This window comes from Geospiza fortis, unplaced genomic scaffold (genome assembly GCF_000277835.1).
Source record: "Geospiza fortis unplaced genomic scaffold, GeoFor_1.0 scaffold117, whole genome shotgun sequence".
In the NCBI taxonomy this organism is placed as follows: domain Eukaryota; kingdom Metazoa; phylum Chordata; class Aves; order Passeriformes; family Thraupidae; genus Geospiza; species Geospiza fortis.
In genome coordinates this window covers 510,648-529,811 of record NW_005054500.1, presented here as the reverse complement: position 1 = coordinate 529,811, position 19,164 = coordinate 510,648, and the positions used below count along the sequence as shown (strand labels likewise).

Genomic DNA, 19,164 nt, shown 5'->3' with positions numbered 1-19,164 from the left:
CTGAATCAGGACCAGCATCTTCCTGCTCATGGCTGCTGGAGCTGAGCATTTCATGTTTGGGAAGAGCAAAAGCCAATATAAATGTATGTGCTGAGGACAGGAGGGGATACATTTGGACAGCTTTTAACAGCAATTAGTCTTTCTAAGTGACAGCTCTAGCTGGGAAGTGGAGGATAACACTGCAGAGCCAGGCAAAATAATAAAATATCCATTTTGGGACATGTCCAAAGTGTTAGGGGTGACACTGTGGCTCTTCTAAACACTGATGCAATGCCTCAAGCTGCTTGGTGGCCCAGAGGTAAATGCTCATGAGCATACACACAGACAGATGCTGATATCTGCAGCTCTATAACTCAGGAAAAGTCTGGCAGGGCAGTGGGAAAATAGAAAAAGAAAAAAAAATACAGCAAATAGCTGTCCTGAGACCTCATTGGAGCTAATCTCAGTTGTGTCTAGATATGAAGGTGAAAAAGATGGTAAATGACAGTGGGAAATAATCTGGGGACAAATTCTTGGGGGAACAAAACTACTGAGGAATAGAGGAAAAAAAAACCCAAACCAAACTACTGAGGAATAGAGAGAAAGTAATTTTCTTGTTTGGATGCTCTGGTCCTTGTTGTGCACTTGGATCCCAAACCCTTACACACCTGGGCACCAGAGATCAGGCACTTCCCTGCCTGGGCCCACAACTGGCACCTCCCAGAGCCCTCCAAACTGTGACTTTTAAACCAACAGCACCTAACAGAGACCTACATGTGATCCCAGAGCTGGCAATTCAGGATTTTGAGCGATTTTCTTGTAAGATGAATCCCTTGAAATCATTCTGTATCAACCTTTCACTCCAGCTGTGTGCCCCTGAGCCTGGGAGCCCAGTTATCTTTCCAACATCTGAAATAAAGTTCTCAGTGGTCAAACTAACCTAATCCTCGTTGGTTTGGTAGCTGAAATTTGAAGTCTGTGTGTGTTTGGTCACAGTGGCAGGTTGGGATAAGGATTTTGTTCTTCTAAATGCCATCCCTAATAAAAAAATGGTTTTAACTTGAGCACCCAAACTCAAGGATCTTTCCCCATTATTAACAGTGCAAACTGTTGGACTCTGCAGGGGCACAATCCCAGAATGTGGGGACCTTCAGCAGACAGTGGAAAAATTCTGAGGGGATAATCCCTGTGTGTGCTGAGTCCCTGCACCTGGAGAAATATTTTCCACTCCTGGAATCATAGCCAGGGTAGGAAAGCTTGAGACATGTTGGAGTGAGTCCAGAGGGGGCCACGGAGCTGCTCCAGGGCTGGAGCCCCTCTGGGACAGGCTGGAGAGCTGGGGGTGCTCACCTGGAGAGGAGAAGCTCCAGGGAGAGCTCAGAGCCCTGGCAGGGCCTGAAGGGGCTCCAGGAGAGCTGGACAGGGACTGGGGACAAGGGATGGAGGGACAGGACACAGGGAATGGCTCCCACTGCCAGAGGGCAGGGATGGATGGGATATTGGGAATTGGGAATTGTTCCCTGGCAGGGTGGGCAGGCCCTGGCACAGGTGCCCACCCTGGATCCCTGGCAGTGCCCAAGGCCAGGCTGGACACTGGGGCTGGGAGCAGCCTGGGACAGTGGGAGGTGTCCCTGCCATGGCAGGGGTGGCACTGGAGGGTCTCTGAGTCCCCAAACCCCTCTGGGATTGATTCCATGATCAAGGCAGAGCTCACCCTACAGCTGCTTCTCAGAAAACCCAGAGTGCAGCACTCTCTGCTGAGCTGAGTAACGATTGATGCGAAACCTGCAATTGCCTTAAAATTTTGTGCCTCTGCGCTGAAAATGCCATCAATGAACTATTTACAGCCTGGAAATGTGCAGGTTCCAGCTTCCTTGGCCCTGTGAGCAGCAGTGACAAGGGGCTGCCCCACCCTCAGCTCCTGGGCAGGCAGTGCTGGCACAAGGCTAATTAATAACAAATTATTGGCATGTCGTGTCTAGACGTCTTCCTAGTGGGAGCTGGATGGGATCCTGGGAGTTCACTGCAAACCAAACACATCCCTGCATTGCCTGGGCTGGGTTTGGAATTAAGGACTCCATTTCCTACTACTTAACCTAAAGGCCACCCAATACTGCAAGCCCAAGGAAGGGATTATTAGCTAATAAATAATTACTAGGAAAGAATAAACTAAGTTTAAAGCTCAATAAGCAAAGGAATAAAATGAATGATTTCTGAAGAACAGCTCTGACAAGTAAATAGAGCTTGCTGCTGGGAAAACTCCTGATGGAGTAGTTCAATAAAGTCCATATGTAATGTTCTCAAACTGATAAAAATAAGTTATTTTGGAAGCAGTCAAATAACATTCCCCAGCCATGCACTGTGAGTGTTTTAAGACATCTTGTAGTAGGGACAGAGCAACGAGACCTTTCTGAAGCTGGAGCCAGCATGAATTAATATCTCTTGTTATTGCTTGCTTTCTCTTTCCTTTGTCTACCCCTCCCCACCCCAGAGCTGTAGTTAACAATCCTTCTTCTTTCACTTCGTTAGCTCTCCGTGGGCAGGATGAGGAGAGCAAAACGTGGGTGGAAAACTTCTCAGCTGTCTGACTCTGGCAGAGCTGGGCTGGAGGTGGCTACAGGGAGATGGAATTACAGAACTTCAGCAGGGACAGAAAGCATTCAGCTCACTGCTAATCCATCCACTGGAGTGGCACAGCACAGCACTTGTTTGCACAGCCTGACAGTCCTGAGCCAGGGCTGGAGTTCATTCACTCAAAACATGCTAAAGGATGGAGTGAGCATGAGTGAGGAGAGAAGCTGGAGCTGCCTGAGAACTGCCAGCTTTGCTCCCATCTCTGGCAGGGGGTGTTCTGTCCCTGGGAAAGGGGAGCAGCCAGCGCCTTCCTCAGGGTGAGCAGAGCTGGTGGCAGCACTGGGAGGTCAGGAAAGCTGCTGGACTGGGCTGGGGACTGAGCTTGACTGTGGCATGGAGGGACTGATCACTCTCCAGCCCCTGGAGCAGGTGGGTAAATCCTGCCTGGTCCTGAGCAATCAGCACCCCCTGCTCCTTCCTCCAGTGACTGCAGATTTTTGTTCTTTTTGTTCCTTCAAGAGGTCAAAACTTGCATTTTTGGGTCAGTTTTCTTGAGTGGTTGTGAATTTAGGAGGTCAGGGAAGACAAAGGGGCAGTTCTGATGTCCCTGCTGCTGGCCAGGCTCTCACCAGACCCACCAAGGACAGCTCCTGTGCCTGGGCAGTGCCTCACACACCTGGGCTGATCCCCAGGGAGTGGCTGCAGTGTCCCAATCCTGTCCCTGTGCTGTCCCCTTCCCTGGCACACCTGGGCTGATCCCCAGGGAGCAGTTGCAGTGTCCCAATCCTGTCCCTGTGCTGTCCCCTTCCCTGGCACAGCCTGGGCTGACAGGCATGGAGAAGCTCCTGGAAGTGACAGATTTGAACAGCCTGCCTGAGCTGCTCACACACTTCTCACCACACACATCCCACTGCTCTAATGGAGACTTTTTGTTCCTTCAGGAGGTCTAAACTTGGCATTTTTGGGTCAGTTTTCTTGAGTGGTTGTGAATTTCACCAGCAGAAACACCCACGTGGCCTGGCCACTCTCATACAGACATGAAAGGGAGAAAAGAGATGAAAAGAACCCCCCAGAGAGAGCTGAATTATGCATGAGTCTTGCTATTCCCTTCTGCTGGTCCCAAGCTCAGGGCAGTTTGTTATTTTGCTAACAGGAAAGAAAATAAAATAGCAACCTAGCTCCTTGTGACTTGAAAAGTCAGGCAATTCCTGAAGTCACGGGTGCTACACCTGGTGTGAAAAAGCAGATTCAGAGGAGCCATGCAGTGCTTTAACTCCCAAAGTGAGAAGTTCAGCGTGGGCTCCAAACCCCCGGGAAAATGAAACTATCACAGTGCAACTGCCTCAAATGTGTGACCATGTCATTGGTCACTGTTTGACCAAAACTTCACTAAAGTGCATCATTCCCTGAACCATAACCTTGTGCTTTTCCTCAGGAGTGAGACTCAGGCTTAGGAAGGCAGGAGGAGGGGAAATTCACTTCTCTGTCTGTGGAATACTCATGGAATAATCATGATGAGGAAGATGACAGGAGAGCTCAATTTTACATGGCACTTCTGTCAGGAGATGTCTGAAGAGTTTCATGTGATCAAAGAGCATCAGGGGTTTGCTGGCAAAACCAATGCTTGCTGTCCTGCCAGCTTGCTTTGGGCAAATTTCTGGATCTGGTGATTCCAGGGGAGTTATTCCATATTTTTAGCAGCTCTAAACAGTTAATGCAAGTTTCCACATGTGGCTGGACCAGCTTTTAGTGCCACAGCTCCAAGGATGAACTCTTGGGTGCTGACAAATCCTAGAGCCCAGATGAATTCCACCTTCTGCCCTAGACTCCAGTGCTCATGGTTCAGCTCAAATCCCACAGGAAAACCCCCAACTTCAGCTAATCCCAGGTTCCTAACACAGCTCCTGAAAGCTCAGACTCCAGCATCTTTATTTTTTCATCTCCTTGGTCAGTGTAGGTGAATTACTTGCTGGGACATGGTGGGAATGGATTGGTCTGTTCCATTTCTGATGAGAATAACAACTGATAAAACTCTAGGAAAAGTCTGAAGACCTTTTCCTTGGAGACTTTAAAAAAATTATATTCTATAATATAAAGACTCCAATTAACACAGTCTTGAACTTCAGAAAGGGGGAAGGAGAGGAACTGTCTGCAATGTAAGCAGGGAGTGAAACCTGAGATTCCTATAATTTAGTTATATTAATTTGAATAAATCTTAATCAGGATATAAGAGTGAATAGGAAGTACCTCAGACTGTGTTTTCAGCCAGGCAGAAAAAGAATGAGTATACTATAAATTGTAAAATTATGTAGCTCCTAACTTTAATAATGAAAAGCTGATTATATATATATAATATATATGGAGAGAAACAGTAGCTCTGAGAGTCTCAAAGCTCTTGTCAGCCCATGCAGCAACCAAAAAGTCTTAGAAAAAGAAGAAACTTTGAAGGTAAATGTCACCAACCTCCATTTTTATAAATCATAGCACTTTTAGGGGGTTGCTTTTACCTAAGATGTAAAATTCTTAAAGAATACATTAAAGCCAGAGCTTAAGGGGCACTATGCCATCTAAATACATCCAAATTTATAAATATCTCCCAGCAATGGAAAAACTCAGGAATGAGAGGCGAACACTGATTTTCTCCTTCCCAGCCCAAGCTCTATGTTTTCAGAGCTCTGGTTTGGATTATGTTTAGAACTGGAAAGTCTCCTGAGAAAGAGCAGATGGCTGAGGCACCGATCCTGCCAGATGCTGATTTGGTCTGGAGCCAGTCCAGAGGAGCACTTTAGCTTTGTGCTTAACTTTAAGCATGGGACTAACTCAAAGATTCTCCTGTGCTCAAAGGTGAGCCAGGACTGGAGCCAGCACCCTGCAGGATCAGACACTGAACCATGTGGAACATCCACCTCCAAACCTGGAGCTGCAAACCCACTGCAAGTCCAGCAGGTGATCCCAGCCAGAGCCCAGCAGAGCCAAATCCACTGCACAGTCCCAGCCTGGACATGTGGAACACCAGCCAGTGTCACCACAGGCACCTGGGGGACACTGAACAGGGAATCCTGCTGGGATCTCTGCAGTTCACACAGGCAGGGTGATCCCAGGGCTGCTGGAAGGGGGAGCAGGCAGGGAAGTGTCCAAGGAAGGTTCTCCCTCCTTTATTGTTCCAGGGAAGTGGCTTCAAGCTGAGAGCTGCACACTCTGAAATCAGAGCAGGCACCTGTGCACTGTGACCGCCCCTGCTCAGCTCCTGCTGCTGGGAGTGAGGAAACAGGGCAGGACAGAGGGGGCAGGACAAAGGGGAGCAGGACAGAGGGGGACAGGACAAAGAGGGACAGGACCAACAACTCTGCAAGTGTTTCATGAACTCAGAGTCCTTATCAGCATTCACATCACGGCACCCCTCGAACTGAACCACTCTCACACTTTCTCAAGACTGAGGGAGACACAGAAGGTTTTGACCCAGAAGTCTTGGGAGAGTTTAAATAGGGTGGGTGACATCATTCCCAAATCCCAGCATTTGTAAACAGCAGAGATCTGGGATGATCCCAGCACTGGGGAATTCCAAGCATGCAAAGAACCCTCAGCAGCTTGGGAACCACGAGCTGGGGGTGAGCATCCCCTGACATCATCCCCAGGCCACCCCATCCCACACATACCTTTGGTTTATCCTCCTGCCTCATGGGGGTGTTCTCAATGCTCCTGATCTTGTTTCCTATGACTGTGTTCTCTGAAACCACAACTTTTGGCCCCTCAGGATTGCACCTGGAGGTGGAAAAGCAGAGATGGTGTTCAAGGTAAGCAGGGAGGTGTATTGGAGTGAGAAAATGTCAATTTTAGACAATAATCTTAGGTCTTAAATACTCCTAAGAACTGTTGGTGCTGGAGTCTGTTACATCTTTGTGAAATTCCTCCATTCCTTCTTTGCAACATTTCCAAATTATTTACAAGGCATCTTGACTGAGGCAAACAAAACCAGTGCATGACCAGCAATGAACCTCCCAATCTTTGCAAAGATTAGAAATGGAAAACACTGGGCAATTAATTAAACCATGTGAGTTTTATCTGGCTAATATAAGTTATATTTCCAAATTCAAAATGCCAGTCACTCCAAACTGTGGGGAGGTGGATGTTGCTGAGTGTCTGCTGTGCTCAGCTTCCAACAGGAAGAGAGGGCTGAGGGAGTAGAATGGATAAATACTTTATAAATAAATAAAGAAGGCCCCTTTAATGCTGCACATTCCACAGAAGACACTTTTCAATCTTCATTTTGGAAGATGGGCTAGGAGCAGAGTGTGGAACATCTCATGTGGGAAGGTCCAGCTGCACCATCCAGGGCAAAAACCTTTCCCATCTTCCTCAGCTTGGTAAGACTGAGCAGAGACACAGCTCTTCTCATTCCTAGAAATGCAAAGGCCTTGAGCCCACCACGGGGTCTCAGGAGGTAAAATGGACTTTTACAGGCACTGATCAAGGGCTGATGCTGCAGAAAATCCCTCCATAAATCAGCCATGCCTTTGCCAAAGCCACACAAAGCACAGGGGCAACACCCTGGGCCAGGGGAGGGTTTGAGGCTCTCAGAGGGGCCTAATTAGAAGGTCTTGAGGGACTTCCTGCAAGGCACAATCCTGTCCTGAGGATGAAGGGGAAAAGCTCAGAGGAAGTAAAATCACATCCCAGCTCTAAGGAACAATGCTGGTGCTCAGGGATTCAAAGGGCACTGCTGAGGCAGAGTGGGGGGAGAGAAAGAGAGAGAGAGAGGAAGTCAGACAACAGAAGGAAATGGGGGCTGTGTCATTTCCCACAGGAATCCTCCTCCAGCTTCTGCTGCAGCAAGATAAGGCTGCCCCTGGGGCCAGCAGAGGTAGAGCCACTCTGCAATTGTATTTAAATTGATAAGATCAGAGAGCCAGAAAGCTGCAACAAGGGTTATGTGAGGTCCTTTGCCACCAGGTCACTGGTTTGGATCTGGCTGAATTCAGCACTCGTGGCCAATTCTCTCCCCCTAGACTGAGAGGTCTGGAAAAGATTTTGGGTCACCTCTGTGGTTTTCCTAGAGGATGCAGAACCTGTTTCCATGTGGTTGAACCCCTCCCAAGCAGAGCCCTGTGTCTCCTGCTGTCCTGCAGTGCCCACAAAGCCATCAAATCCCTGAGGTTATTCCCTTAGGAGCAGAGTAACTGGGGATACCTCCCTGGGGCAGGCACACAGGGCAGCTCAGGCTGCATCACCCAACATCCCTGTGCTGTACAGAACACCTGGGGAAGGATTCTCCCTGATTTTCCTGTCTCATGGCTTGCCATTCACAGCAACAAACGAGTGAGAAAATAAGCAATCCACTATCCAGGAATTTTCTCCCTTGCTCTCTAGATTTGTCTTCATTTTTATAATGGGTGGAAAAGCGGATTTCACTCCTCTCACTGCAGGGAGGAGCTGAAGTGGTCAGAATTGTGCAGGACCTGGCTCCTGCACGTGCCCAGGGGCTACCAGGGAAGTGATGGGCATCAGCCCAGGCCTCTCTCTGCAGACCCCTCTGCTCAGGGAGCTGCAGGAGCAAAGGGAAAGTCTCCTTAGGCAAATCTCCAAAGGCATCCTGGCTTTCCCTGGCCTCCTTCCTCTCTGGCAGCTTTGACCCAGTGACTTTGCTGCGTGTTCACACCTCAGCCTGCAGCACAGAAGGGCCCCCAGTAAGACACAATTTCCTCTCACCACAGGAGGCTGCCACAGGAGCCTGAGCCCAGAGTGCAGAGTGAAGACAGCCCTTGGGAAGTGCCATGAATCCCATATGGATTTAAGGAAGCCAAGCCTTCAGCAGGTTTGTCTGGGAAAAGCTCTTGCAGGGAAAAAGGTGTGTTAGCTCTGCCCACACATCCTGCTGGATTTCCTTGTCAAATATTCACAGCATTCAACAGGGCTAAGGAAAGTCAGAGGGGCATGGCTGGTCAAGGTGAAGGAAAATTCAATGATCTTTAGTCACTTTAAAGTTATTTAACACGATTCAGGTAATACACAAGGTGCACAAACACAACCAGCTGGGCTCAGAACCCTGGAGATCTTCACTCTGCTTGTGATTTTAGCTCAGATCATCCGGATGGAGTGGAATGAAAACCTGGCTGGAAATACCCAACAATTCAGGAGCATGTTCATCCACAGGGAAGTCACTTACAGGGTGTCTGTGAGGCTGCAGGGCTGCCACTTCCACTCGATCCTGGGCTCAGGATTCCCACTTGCTGTGCACTGGATTTCGTGTTTGCTTCTCAATTCCACCTTCACAACCTTATGAAAATCTGTTTCCTTTTCATAGATCTTGGGTCTCTCTAAAGACAAAAAAACCCCACAAAATTCAAATGAGCAAATTTACATCCATAAAAGGTTTTGGAACATTTTGTTGAGAGAAGTGATGATCCAGTGAGGCTCCTGATGTTCTGGGGAATTCCCAGCAGTTCTGAAAATATTCCTTCACAGAAACAAGGGTGTTGGTTGTGGTATTTCACAAAACACATTGCAATGCTACCACATTCATACTAATCCCTTTCAAGTGTGTTGGGGACCTGCTGAAATTCTGGAAAATTCGTGCCATGGAACATCTCATGGTCACATCTTGGCTGCAGGATCAGGATCAGTCCTGGACTGTGGGCAAAATGGAATTGGAGGGGTGATGTCCCTTCCTGAGAGGAACCTTTTCAAGCAGCTGCTTTAAAGTCACCAGGTCCTCAGGGCTTTGGGAAAAAACACCTTTTTCACCTGGAATCTTTCCTTTTCTGTGTGTGTGTAATGTGCACTGGATGGAGGGGAGAAGAGAGTGAGGAAGGAGTGGTGTGGGGAAAACACTTGGAGAGAAATGCCAAGAAATTCTCACCAAGCCGGTGAATGCCATTAAAAATGTCACGGCATTGCTCACATCTGGAGGGGCCACGAGATCACACCCTCAGACTGGAAATCTCTCAAGAGCAAACTTTTTGTGACACTTTCAGGGCTGCTCATTGCCGGCAGGAAAGAAATGCTTTGTCCTGTCTCCTTGCAGCTCCCACGGGAAGGCACGAAAGGAGAAAGAACGGGAAAAAAGCCCCAAAGTGAACTGAACTTTCACTAACCTCACACAGGGTGGGTTTGGGTCTGGGGTGAAAGCACAGGCTCTTCCCTTGTGCAGACAGCTCTGCCCATCCCTGGCCATATCTCTTTGTCTGCTTCTCATAACAGGAAATCAAACAGATTTATTGGTGGGGTCCCTCTGTGGGACACCCCTGTGCAGCCAAGAGGGGCTGCTCTGCACCGAGCCCTTCTGACAAGCTGGGAAGTGAATGGAGATTAGATTTCTATTTTTTGGGCTAACTTATTTTTTCTGCTGTCAGAAGGGCCCCAGATATGTAAATATGAGCTATTGCCCACCTCATCAATCTTGAGCCCTTTCCCTCTTTTTTTTTAAATAGTTTTTTTGCCTTCCAGCCCTCTTAGGAGAGGACTGACCAGGCTGATCCCATGTCTTGTTGGGACTCTCACTTGGCATTTCTCATGGTCAAGCTCTGAAAGATCTTCTGACCTCACCAGGGCCTGAAAACACATCAGTATTTCCTCCTCCACCCCATGGAAGCATTGACTGGAGTATGTTCAGTCATATCCCATCCTGTCATAAAACACTGGCTGTTTGAAGGACCTTCAGGAGGTCCTGATTAACATTTCCCCTGAGAAACCCAAATGCTGGCCCCTGCTTGGTGTGGCTCTCCTTGAGCTGAGCTGTAGGATTCCATGTGCTTGGAGATTCCTGAGCAACTCACAGGACAAACTATTGGGACCAACAGTGAATTTCCTTACCTAGCAACTCATTTCCCATCAATAAATTATTTCTGATCATAAAAGTAATTTGTAAATTCTCCCAGGGGGGAAGTACATTTTTTATTACCTCGTACATTTCTCTTTTCATCTCAAATCCTGTGCTGGACATGTCTGGCCTGACCTCCCAAGTGTGATTGCACTTGGAGAAAGACTCCAAGTTCAATGTGAAAGGTTACACAAGTGGTGTGTGAAAGGTTACTCAAGTGTTGTTGTTTGGGCTGTAAAAACAAAGCTTCACACACTTGGGCAGGGGAACTGATGTTTGTGTGTGTGAAAGAGCATGGGGACACAAGGACTGATCACAGTCATTTAATATCAGGACATTTTTCTGTATTCTTGGTTGACTGTCATTTAAATTGTCCTTCTAAAAAAGAAATAATTACTAAACTTGCTCCAACTCTAACAAGAACATACATGACTGAGGAGTGAATTCTTCATGTCACAATTATAGCACTATTAAATATGACTTGAGACCTAAAATGAGTCCAAATGATTCATCAATTGAAATAATCATTATTTATGATCAAGCAATTATTTTTTTTTAAGTGTGAGCGGAAACGCCTCCCCATCTGTTCTTTCACATGACACAGGTGGGGTGGTGGCTGATTGTGGGCACAAATTCAGAGACTGAAGAACTTTTACAAGTGTTTGTGCCCTTCCCCTGCAGAGGGGCGGTGGAGGTGGTGTCAGTCTGCAGGTGACCCTGCTCAGCTGTACAGGATGGGGACAGACCCTACAGGTGACTCTGCCCACCTGTACAGGACAGAGACAGACCCTGCAGGTGACTCTGCCCACCTGTACAGGACAAGGACAGGGCCCTTCCCCATGCCCCAGTGCCCCCCTGTCCCTGCAGGGTGCTGGCCCTGGAGCACTGAGGGTTTAGGGGGTGAAACTGGGGTCCTCCTGTGGGGGACATTCCCTGGGGTGAAACCTTTCCAACCCCCTGCCCACTGCCATGGCCATTGCCCCTGCAGGCAGCTGGAGCTTTGTCCTTCCCCTTGCTGAGCCAAATCCTATTTACAGCAGTTGCCCCCATGGGTGATGGAAACCTGATTTTAATAGTTTAAAAGTTTTTTAATGAAAATTTTCGTTGTTTCTGGTGGTTTGTAGTAATGTAGAGTGTATAAAAGGAATGTTAAAATCCCTGCTGTGGTGTACCTGCACTCTTGCCAGTCTCATACCATACTTTCAGAATCCTACAGTCATGATCTAATCTGTGCTAACAGTTGTGAACAGAACTGGTTTCAGGTGTGGGGCTGACCTTTTGGATTGGCTCAGACTGGCTGGTTCCTCAGGGCTGGCACCTGCTCAGTGTCCCCTGTGGGGCCCTAAGGGGCTTTGAGTCCAAATCCTGCCATCACTGAGGTGCACCTGGCAGAGCTTCTCCCTCTCACATTTGCTCACTGGGCAGCACAGGGGCTATGCACAAACCCTTACCCCTGCTTGTGCCCGGTGTGGGCCAGGCTGGGGGTACAAATCCCTCTGCCAGCAGTGCCAGAGCAGCTCTTTCCATCCCTTCCTTCCCTCTCTAGCCCACTGTGGCTTCCCACCCCTCCTCCCCAGGACCTGCTGCCCCAGCCGCTCCCAGCCCTGTGCCATGGCCCTCCCCAGGCTGAGCTCTCTCAAGCAGAAGCCAAACAAACCTTAAAAGCTTTCTGGGGAAGGAGGGCTGTGCAAATGCCTTTAAATATATCCAAAGAAATGGCTTTTCATCCTCTCTGGCTCCAAGTGTGATTGTATCCCCAGCTGGCCTTGCAGAGGTGCAATTGCTGCTGTGAGAGCTGACCTGAATAACTAAAGATTTGGCTGCTGCTGCACTGGGAAATGCAATCAAAAAGCACTTCTGCTTACTGCAGGTTTCCAACTGATCAGCATTATGCAAATCTCACCTTCCTCGCTGCTGTTATCTCCAGTTTGTGGCATTAGGAGCAGATAATATGTACAAGGATTAGGACATGAACCCCTCTGCAAGCAGAGTCTTCTCTCCCTAAATTCCTTGCAGGTGCCATGAGGGGTTCTACACCTGTCACCCAAAGGAGCATCCTAATATAGAGGACAGCACAGAGGAAGTTTCTCTGCATTTTCTAGAGAAACTTTGCATTCCTTTCAGTGCCCTCTGACTGAACTGCTGTTTATGCACCTTCCCCACTACCATTTAAACTGCTTCAGAAAATCTTTTCACATTAAGCACATCATTAAAATAACATACAGAGGCCAGTGAAGCATTAATCTCAACCTCAGGTACTTTGCTGGACAGGGGGCTTCATTAAAACCCTTGATGGAGCTGCAACTTGTTTTCCATTTACCTTTTCTGTTTCCCAAAAAATATTTGCACCTGGGAGCCTTCTATCTGATGTTTGCACAGTACTTAATGGAAATACAAGTGAATATTCTGTAAGGTACAGAGGGAACTTGCTAGTGCAGGCTTGGACTGGGAAAGGGTGAAATTTCCCCTGAAGTAAAAACCAAAATTATAAAGTCATCTGGGTTCATTTCACATTTCTTTCCTTTCCTTTTTATTAAAAGGAAAGAAAGAAAAACACTGGGAGAAATGACCTGAAAACACAACTCTGCTTTCAGACTGACCACTGCACTGTGTTTGAGCCTGGCTGATTCTGGCTGGGAGTTTTTCTGGGGTTGATTGTTGCTGGTTTGTTGTTTCCCCCATGCCCTGCACCCAGAGCTGCTCTCAGGTGGGTGCACAGCCCTGTCCCCATGGTATCTGAGAGGAAACAGCTGAAAACTGTGCCCAAAATCTCTCTGTGAGACACCACAGCAGGGAATAGAATTAGGGACAGGATTGTGCCCCTGCCTCATCTCCAGCTGCTCCCCTGTGACCCTCTGGAATGGGCTGGGAATGCCAGGGCTGGGAGAGAAGCAGGCACTTGGATCCTGGAGGAGCAGATAATAAGAAAAAATCACAGGGAATTTGACCTTCCCCACAGGGAATTTTGATGTTAAAATGGCAGTGCAGCTTGGTTTGCAGTGCCATATTAATTGAAATAAAATAGCAACTAGAGGTATGGCAACAACATGCATCCATATTCTGACTTTAGTTACACTCATTTCAAAAATGCCACTTAAAAAGAAAAATCAGGATTGACTGAGGAGGATCAGCCCAGTCTCAGTTTAATGTCTGGCCTAGAGCTAAGGTAGGGAGTAACTCAGGGAAGTTCTTGGTCCTACTGGAAGAAGGGGGCATCTGAGTCTGGGCAACTGAATTACACAAAATTACAGAAATTCAGTGTTGGTGGGAATTGGGTAGCTGGTGACTTGTACTTAGAGTGGTTTTTTCTGACCTGTGTCACTTCTGGATCTCTCTCTCTTCCCAGAGCAGGAAGAAACCTCTTTTTCAATGCTCTCCCAGAGCTGTCATTCACCCCCAGTGCAGCTTTTGGGAAAAAAAGAGGTTTCTCTCTTCTGCCTCTCCCCATCTTATTTCTTACAGAGTTCAGAAGGAAATGGGTAATGAAGAGCTGCTCATTTTAACCAGAGCAGGCAGTTTTCCAGGATTTTTCTCTCTGTCCCCTTTGCCTGCTTTCCAAAAATCACTTAATGTACCTGCAGGTTGGCAGAGGGACAGCATGGGAAGCCCCAGCTGCCATTTCCCCCTCACTGTGGGTTTTAAGGGCTGTCAGACCAAGATTGCTGCTGCAAAGACGTGACTTGAATGCTTCAGATCCTTCTGGCAAGCTCCAGCAGGCCCCCACCTTCCTCTTCCTAAAATTGCTTTGGCCACTTCCAGCAAAATGAAAATAGCTCATCTGACTTTTTCATCAGGGGCTCTCCTGGGAGCTGCAAGTGTGCAGGGTTTGGATGATATCAGGGAGAAAACTCTTCAGGATTTGTTCATAAATGTGAAGGGAAGCAGCCTCCTTGTGCTGCTGCATTTTTCTTTCATAAATCCCCCAGATAAAGTTGTTTCTCTCCTGCCTGTGCCTGATGGCTGAGGCTGGAAGCATGGACTGGAGCACTGTGTCCTGCATCCACACAGACACTGCTCCCAGAACCCAGGAGGAAAGCAAAGCCTTGGACTTGGAAACACATTGGAACAGTGGCTGGATGGGTTTTATTTGGGGATTTCTAGTTTAGCTCAGCTGGCCCAGGAGGTGGAAAATTCGATTTTCTGTTTTGACTTCTCCTGACTGTCTCATCCTCTGAGGAGCTGGGCAGGAGCTGGATGTGCTCCACAAAGGAAACCCAGCCCTGGCAGCACTCTGGGGAAGGGACAGCATTGGTGTGGCTCAGTCCTTCAGCTGAACATCAGCTGGATTTCACCAAGAATCCAAAACAATTCTTTCAGGGATTTCAGTGACCCTTCCACACACAAGGGACTGTGGGATGTCCCCCGTGTCCTGCACTGGCTCTAGCTGAGATCGCCCACCCTAAAAGCAATTTTCCTGTGCCCTGGCATAGCCCAGATGCATTCACCTCATCCCCAAGGCTCCTTCCCCTCTCCCTGCTCTGGCTCTGGGGGAGGTGATGGGGTTTTGTTCTCCACCACATATTTCTTGGGTTTCGTGGAGATCACTGGGGACTCCTTTGATGTCCACTCATCCCTTGCAAGCCAAAGAAGGTCAGGCACAGAATTGCCTTTGATTTTTAAACCAGAATCTGAAGAGCTGGCCTGACTACAGAGTAGGGCAATGAGCATCATTCAGGGCTGTGGAGCTGCTCCTGCCTGGTAACAAATCGAGGTGTGACCAGCACCCTGCACCCCTTTTGTTCCAGTCCTTCCCTGGAGAGGGGGAATTCACAGCAGCCTGAGTTTCTGCTGCCTGCTGTGGAGGTTATTTCCAGCCCTTAATCCTGCTTTTCTTACAGATACAACACAAGCTTGGGGGATCAAGGACTCTACGAGGGAATGCAACTTCAGTTGGCTGCAGCAGCTGGAACCCAAAGCAATATTTGCTGGAAGAGCCTTGAGGGAGCACAAGAGAGAAACGTTGGGACAAAGAAGAAAGGCAAAGTGGTGAAGGAGCTTATTCATCTCACTTTTGAATGAACTCGTGCTTCAGTACTCTCCTCACTCCCTAGGTGGTGGCCAGAGCACGCTGGCTGCTCCAAAAGGGCTCAGCAGGAGCCCTGAAGGACGCAGAGGAGTTGGACAAGGGTGAGGATGAAACACAGTCTGCTTGCCCAGAAATAGATTTGAGGGCGTTGTTTATGTTTTGTTCTGAGACTGCTTTGCACTCCAGCCTGGAATAACTCTTTTCTCCCACATTTCTCCTCCTTGGCTGGCTCAGATTTTCAGCCACCAGCTGTTTGCTAGGATTGTTCCTTCTCCTTGCTCCCTCCCTTCCAAATTCTTCAGGACATTATTTTCTTGAAGCTTTTCTGAGTAAGAATTTAATCAAACAAAACAAAACCACAGCAACCCGCCGCTTCTTGGACAGTGTTTGATGTGTAAATATGTAAAGAAGGAGTGTTTTGAAAATGCAATCAGCTACCTCCTGGGGACCTGAGTCCTACAAGGAGCCAAGGTGACTCCACACCGAGATATGTGCTCCTGCAAGAATAAATTCCAGCTGCAGTGGGAGCAGGGGTGACCAGAGGCACAGCTAAGCCACTTCTTACAGAGGCATTTTTGGAATAGCTGCACAATTCTCCTCCAGGCCAGGCAGCTCCTTGCTGGACCTTTTTCTCTCAGCTCCCACCCTGCAGCTCTGGAGTTATTTGCCCATTTTGCTCCCTCTCCACTTGATCCCTCTGCAGGTACTCCTCAGTTTTGTGAGCAAATCGAACTTTGGGGGAAATAGCTCCTAATGTTTGACTCATTCCCATGGAGTGAAACACCCTGTGCCCACAGTGGGGCAGAACTCTGGGATTTCTCCTAATTAAACACCCAGGAGGTGACTCCAAGGAAAGCTGCAGCAGTGCAGGTCAGGAGAGACACTGCCCACAGGGCTCAGGCTGGGCACTTCTGATCCTTTTCTCATCCTGCTTAAAGGGTTCTCCTCTGCTGCCATTATTAGTGAATAAAACACACTGCCAAAATTCATACAGAGCAATCTGAGGGTCGAGCCTTGCTGCTGTTTATACTTTGTGCAAAACAATTCACAACAATTTTAACTTCAAACTTCTCTGCACCCAGCCCAAAAATGCAGCTGATGGCTTTGTCACAGCACACTGAGTGCCAGCTGAGCACCTGGGGCACACTAACGATGGATTGTTGTGAAGAGACTCTCAGGAGAGGGGCCTGTGTGATTACTGATCATTTCTGCAGTGTCCCCATGCAGCAACAGAAACCATTCAAATGGCACTTCTCTCCTCATTCCAAAGTCTACTTATGTAATTTCCCCTTTTCTCTTCAACAGTGTGGATCAGAACTCACTCCCTTTCTTAGATTCACCTCTGAAGTGAAAGGCTGGCCCTGGATTTGGGGAGCAATGCTGTTATTCAAACAGAAGTTGCTCTTCACTCTCAGGGTAGGTGGCTATTACTCAGCAGGAGGTTTATCAGGGGCAGGCTCCACCTTTTAGACACGATGCAAAACTGATACTCCACCCACTGTGTCCACTTGAAGCCCAAGAGGATTTTTCCATCAGTTCCACTAATCCCTGTGTTCAAATCCCAGCTTCAGTAATTGCAGGCTGCCTCTGGTTCTGAGCAGAGACATTAATCACACCTCCAGCTCAGAGGTGGTTTCTTTCAGATAATCCCTGCAGAAAGGGGCTACAAAGTGTGTTTTGGTCTCCTTCTCTTGTCTCAGAGTCTGCTGAAACGCCAAGCAATTTAATCTATTCAGGTGTGATACCCAGGTATCAGTCATGATGGCTGGAGATAAAGTGCCAGGTTATTTGTGGAGAGTTAAGGGAAAAATTCCAATCTGCTTTCAGTTTGGAGCTTCTGAGTGCACTTAAAAGGAAAGCCCAGATCTGAAAAAGCAGCTCCTGAAAAAGCTTCCCTGCCCTCTGATGGCAAGCACAAGAGAAAGGGCAGTTTGGAGCAGCTTCAAGAGCCCATTTTGCCCTTTTTGGCCTCTACCACATGAATCTCAGTAAAACCAGCCTCTTCTGGGCTGAGTGCTTCACACAGAGCACATCAGGGTGGTGCTGCAGGGAAGAGCCTGGCAGGGATACAGGATTCCCTGGGTGCTGCAGGGATGGCAGAATTCCCTGGGTGCTGGGTGCCAATCCTGCTGCAGCCAAGCAAACCCTCCCTGTCTGCAGCCTCAGTTTTCACCCATGGCACCCCAGGCAGGTCTTTCCTTGTTCTGCTCTCATTCCCTGACTTCCTGTCACCAGAAAAGGGACACTTGCTCTGTGGTTCTCCTGTGCATCACCACAGGACAGTTGGGGACACCCCTGCAGCTGCTGGACTTTGAGAAATGGGGGGGTTGCAATTAAATAATTATTGCTGATGAAGCCCTTGCTGGGCTGACCCCTGGAAAGGCTGAGGATGAGCAGCACTGTGTGAGGGGTGGGATGCCCCAAGCTTGGACAAACCATGGACATGAAAAGCTTGTGCAGGAGTAGTTTGATCCTGAAATAGCCTCTTGCTGACAGAAAAAGGCTCTGTTTGTTTTTGGTTGCCTGTTTGGGGAACGGCAGCTCCTCGAGGAAACGCTCCCTTGTGCACGCAAACACCAATATTTACCTTGACAAGATAGTTTATTATCATTCTTCATTTCTCTTCCTTTAAACATTTCCGTTCTCTGAAGAGGCAAAACCATTGTGTGGAAAAACAATCTCAAGTGGACAAATTATGCAGCTTAACACGTTCCTCCTGCTCAGCTGAGCTGCAGGACCTGACCACGAGCATGTTCTTGGCTCCCTCCTCTCCTAAATCACACATTAACTTATGTCTTATTTCAGGTTGCTAAGCTATCATACCTTACTTAACATTTTTAATAGGTCAGATGTACCTAAGTGACAAGTTCTCTATTTTTTAGGCATTATTCCTTTCTAAAAGGTGAAATGAGAAAAATACAACTGCTGGAAGCAACAATACATAAGAATATAAAAATTGGACAATTGAGAATAGTTTTAGGTGTAAAGAGATAAGGAGAGAAGAATTCACTCCAGAAAAGAGAGCAAACCTGTCTCAGTAACTACTCACTGCCCAAGTGGAAAATACAAAGGGAAAGCAGAGCTAAATTTTGTTGAACTCCTACTTGGCCTCATAATTCAATCTCTGTTGCCAAATTCAATGGATTAAAAGAGGCAGTGGATGTGCAAAGAGACAATGTGGCTCTGCCCTGCATTATCCACCCAGGGAGGCTAATAAATAGCATTCCAATATCTATTTTCCCTCTATGGCAAGTGAACCTGCTTCAGTGCACACCACAGTTTTCTCCAAATTCCCCTAAAAAAGAACCTGTCCCTCAAATCTGCCAGCAGAGAAGTGACAGAACAGAAAAGACAGATTTAGAAAATGGATCTGGAGCAGGATGATGGACAGACATAAAAGCCAGGGCAACTCCTCCAGTTCCTTCCGTCAGCCCCACTGGGACCCTTCCTGTCCCAGCAGATGTTCTCCAGTGCTTTGCCCAAGCTGCTTTTAAATCTCAAGGGATAAAACTTCCAGCCCTTCTCTTGGGAAACTCTTCTCCAGTTCTAAGACCTCTCTACTCAATATCCTCCCAAGCTCCTATAAAAATGTGATGTTTGTGGCCTTTCCAGTCAATTCCACCTCCCTGTGTGGAGCCACCATCCCAGTACTCAGTGCTGTGGGAGGTGCAGTGTTCCAGGGGAAGGGACTTACACGACCCAGGGTCACACCAACTCCTCAGAGCAGCTGAAATGAGGGGTTCAGTGGTTCCTGAGGGGGGTGGTGATC

The 19,164-nt window shown here is 48.0% G+C and overlaps 1 protein-coding gene across 2 annotated transcripts in view; it reads right to left on the bottom strand.

The window, feature by feature from the left end:
* The window catches only part of LOC102034196 (vascular endothelial growth factor receptor kdr-like), a 127,099-nt gene that overhangs the window by 48,581 nt on the left and 59,354 nt on the right, over positions 1 to 19,164 (bottom strand). For both annotated transcript variants that reach the window (XM_031063374.1, XM_031063375.1), the window contains exons 10-11: positions 8,717 to 8,867; positions 6,210 to 6,315 (exon numbers count right to left, since the gene is read on the bottom strand). In XM_031063374.1, the coding sequence (XP_030919234.1) occupies positions 6,210 to 6,315; positions 8,717 to 8,867 (257 nt within the window). The remainder of the gene's footprint in view (positions 1 to 6,209; positions 6,316 to 8,716; positions 8,868 to 19,164) is intronic.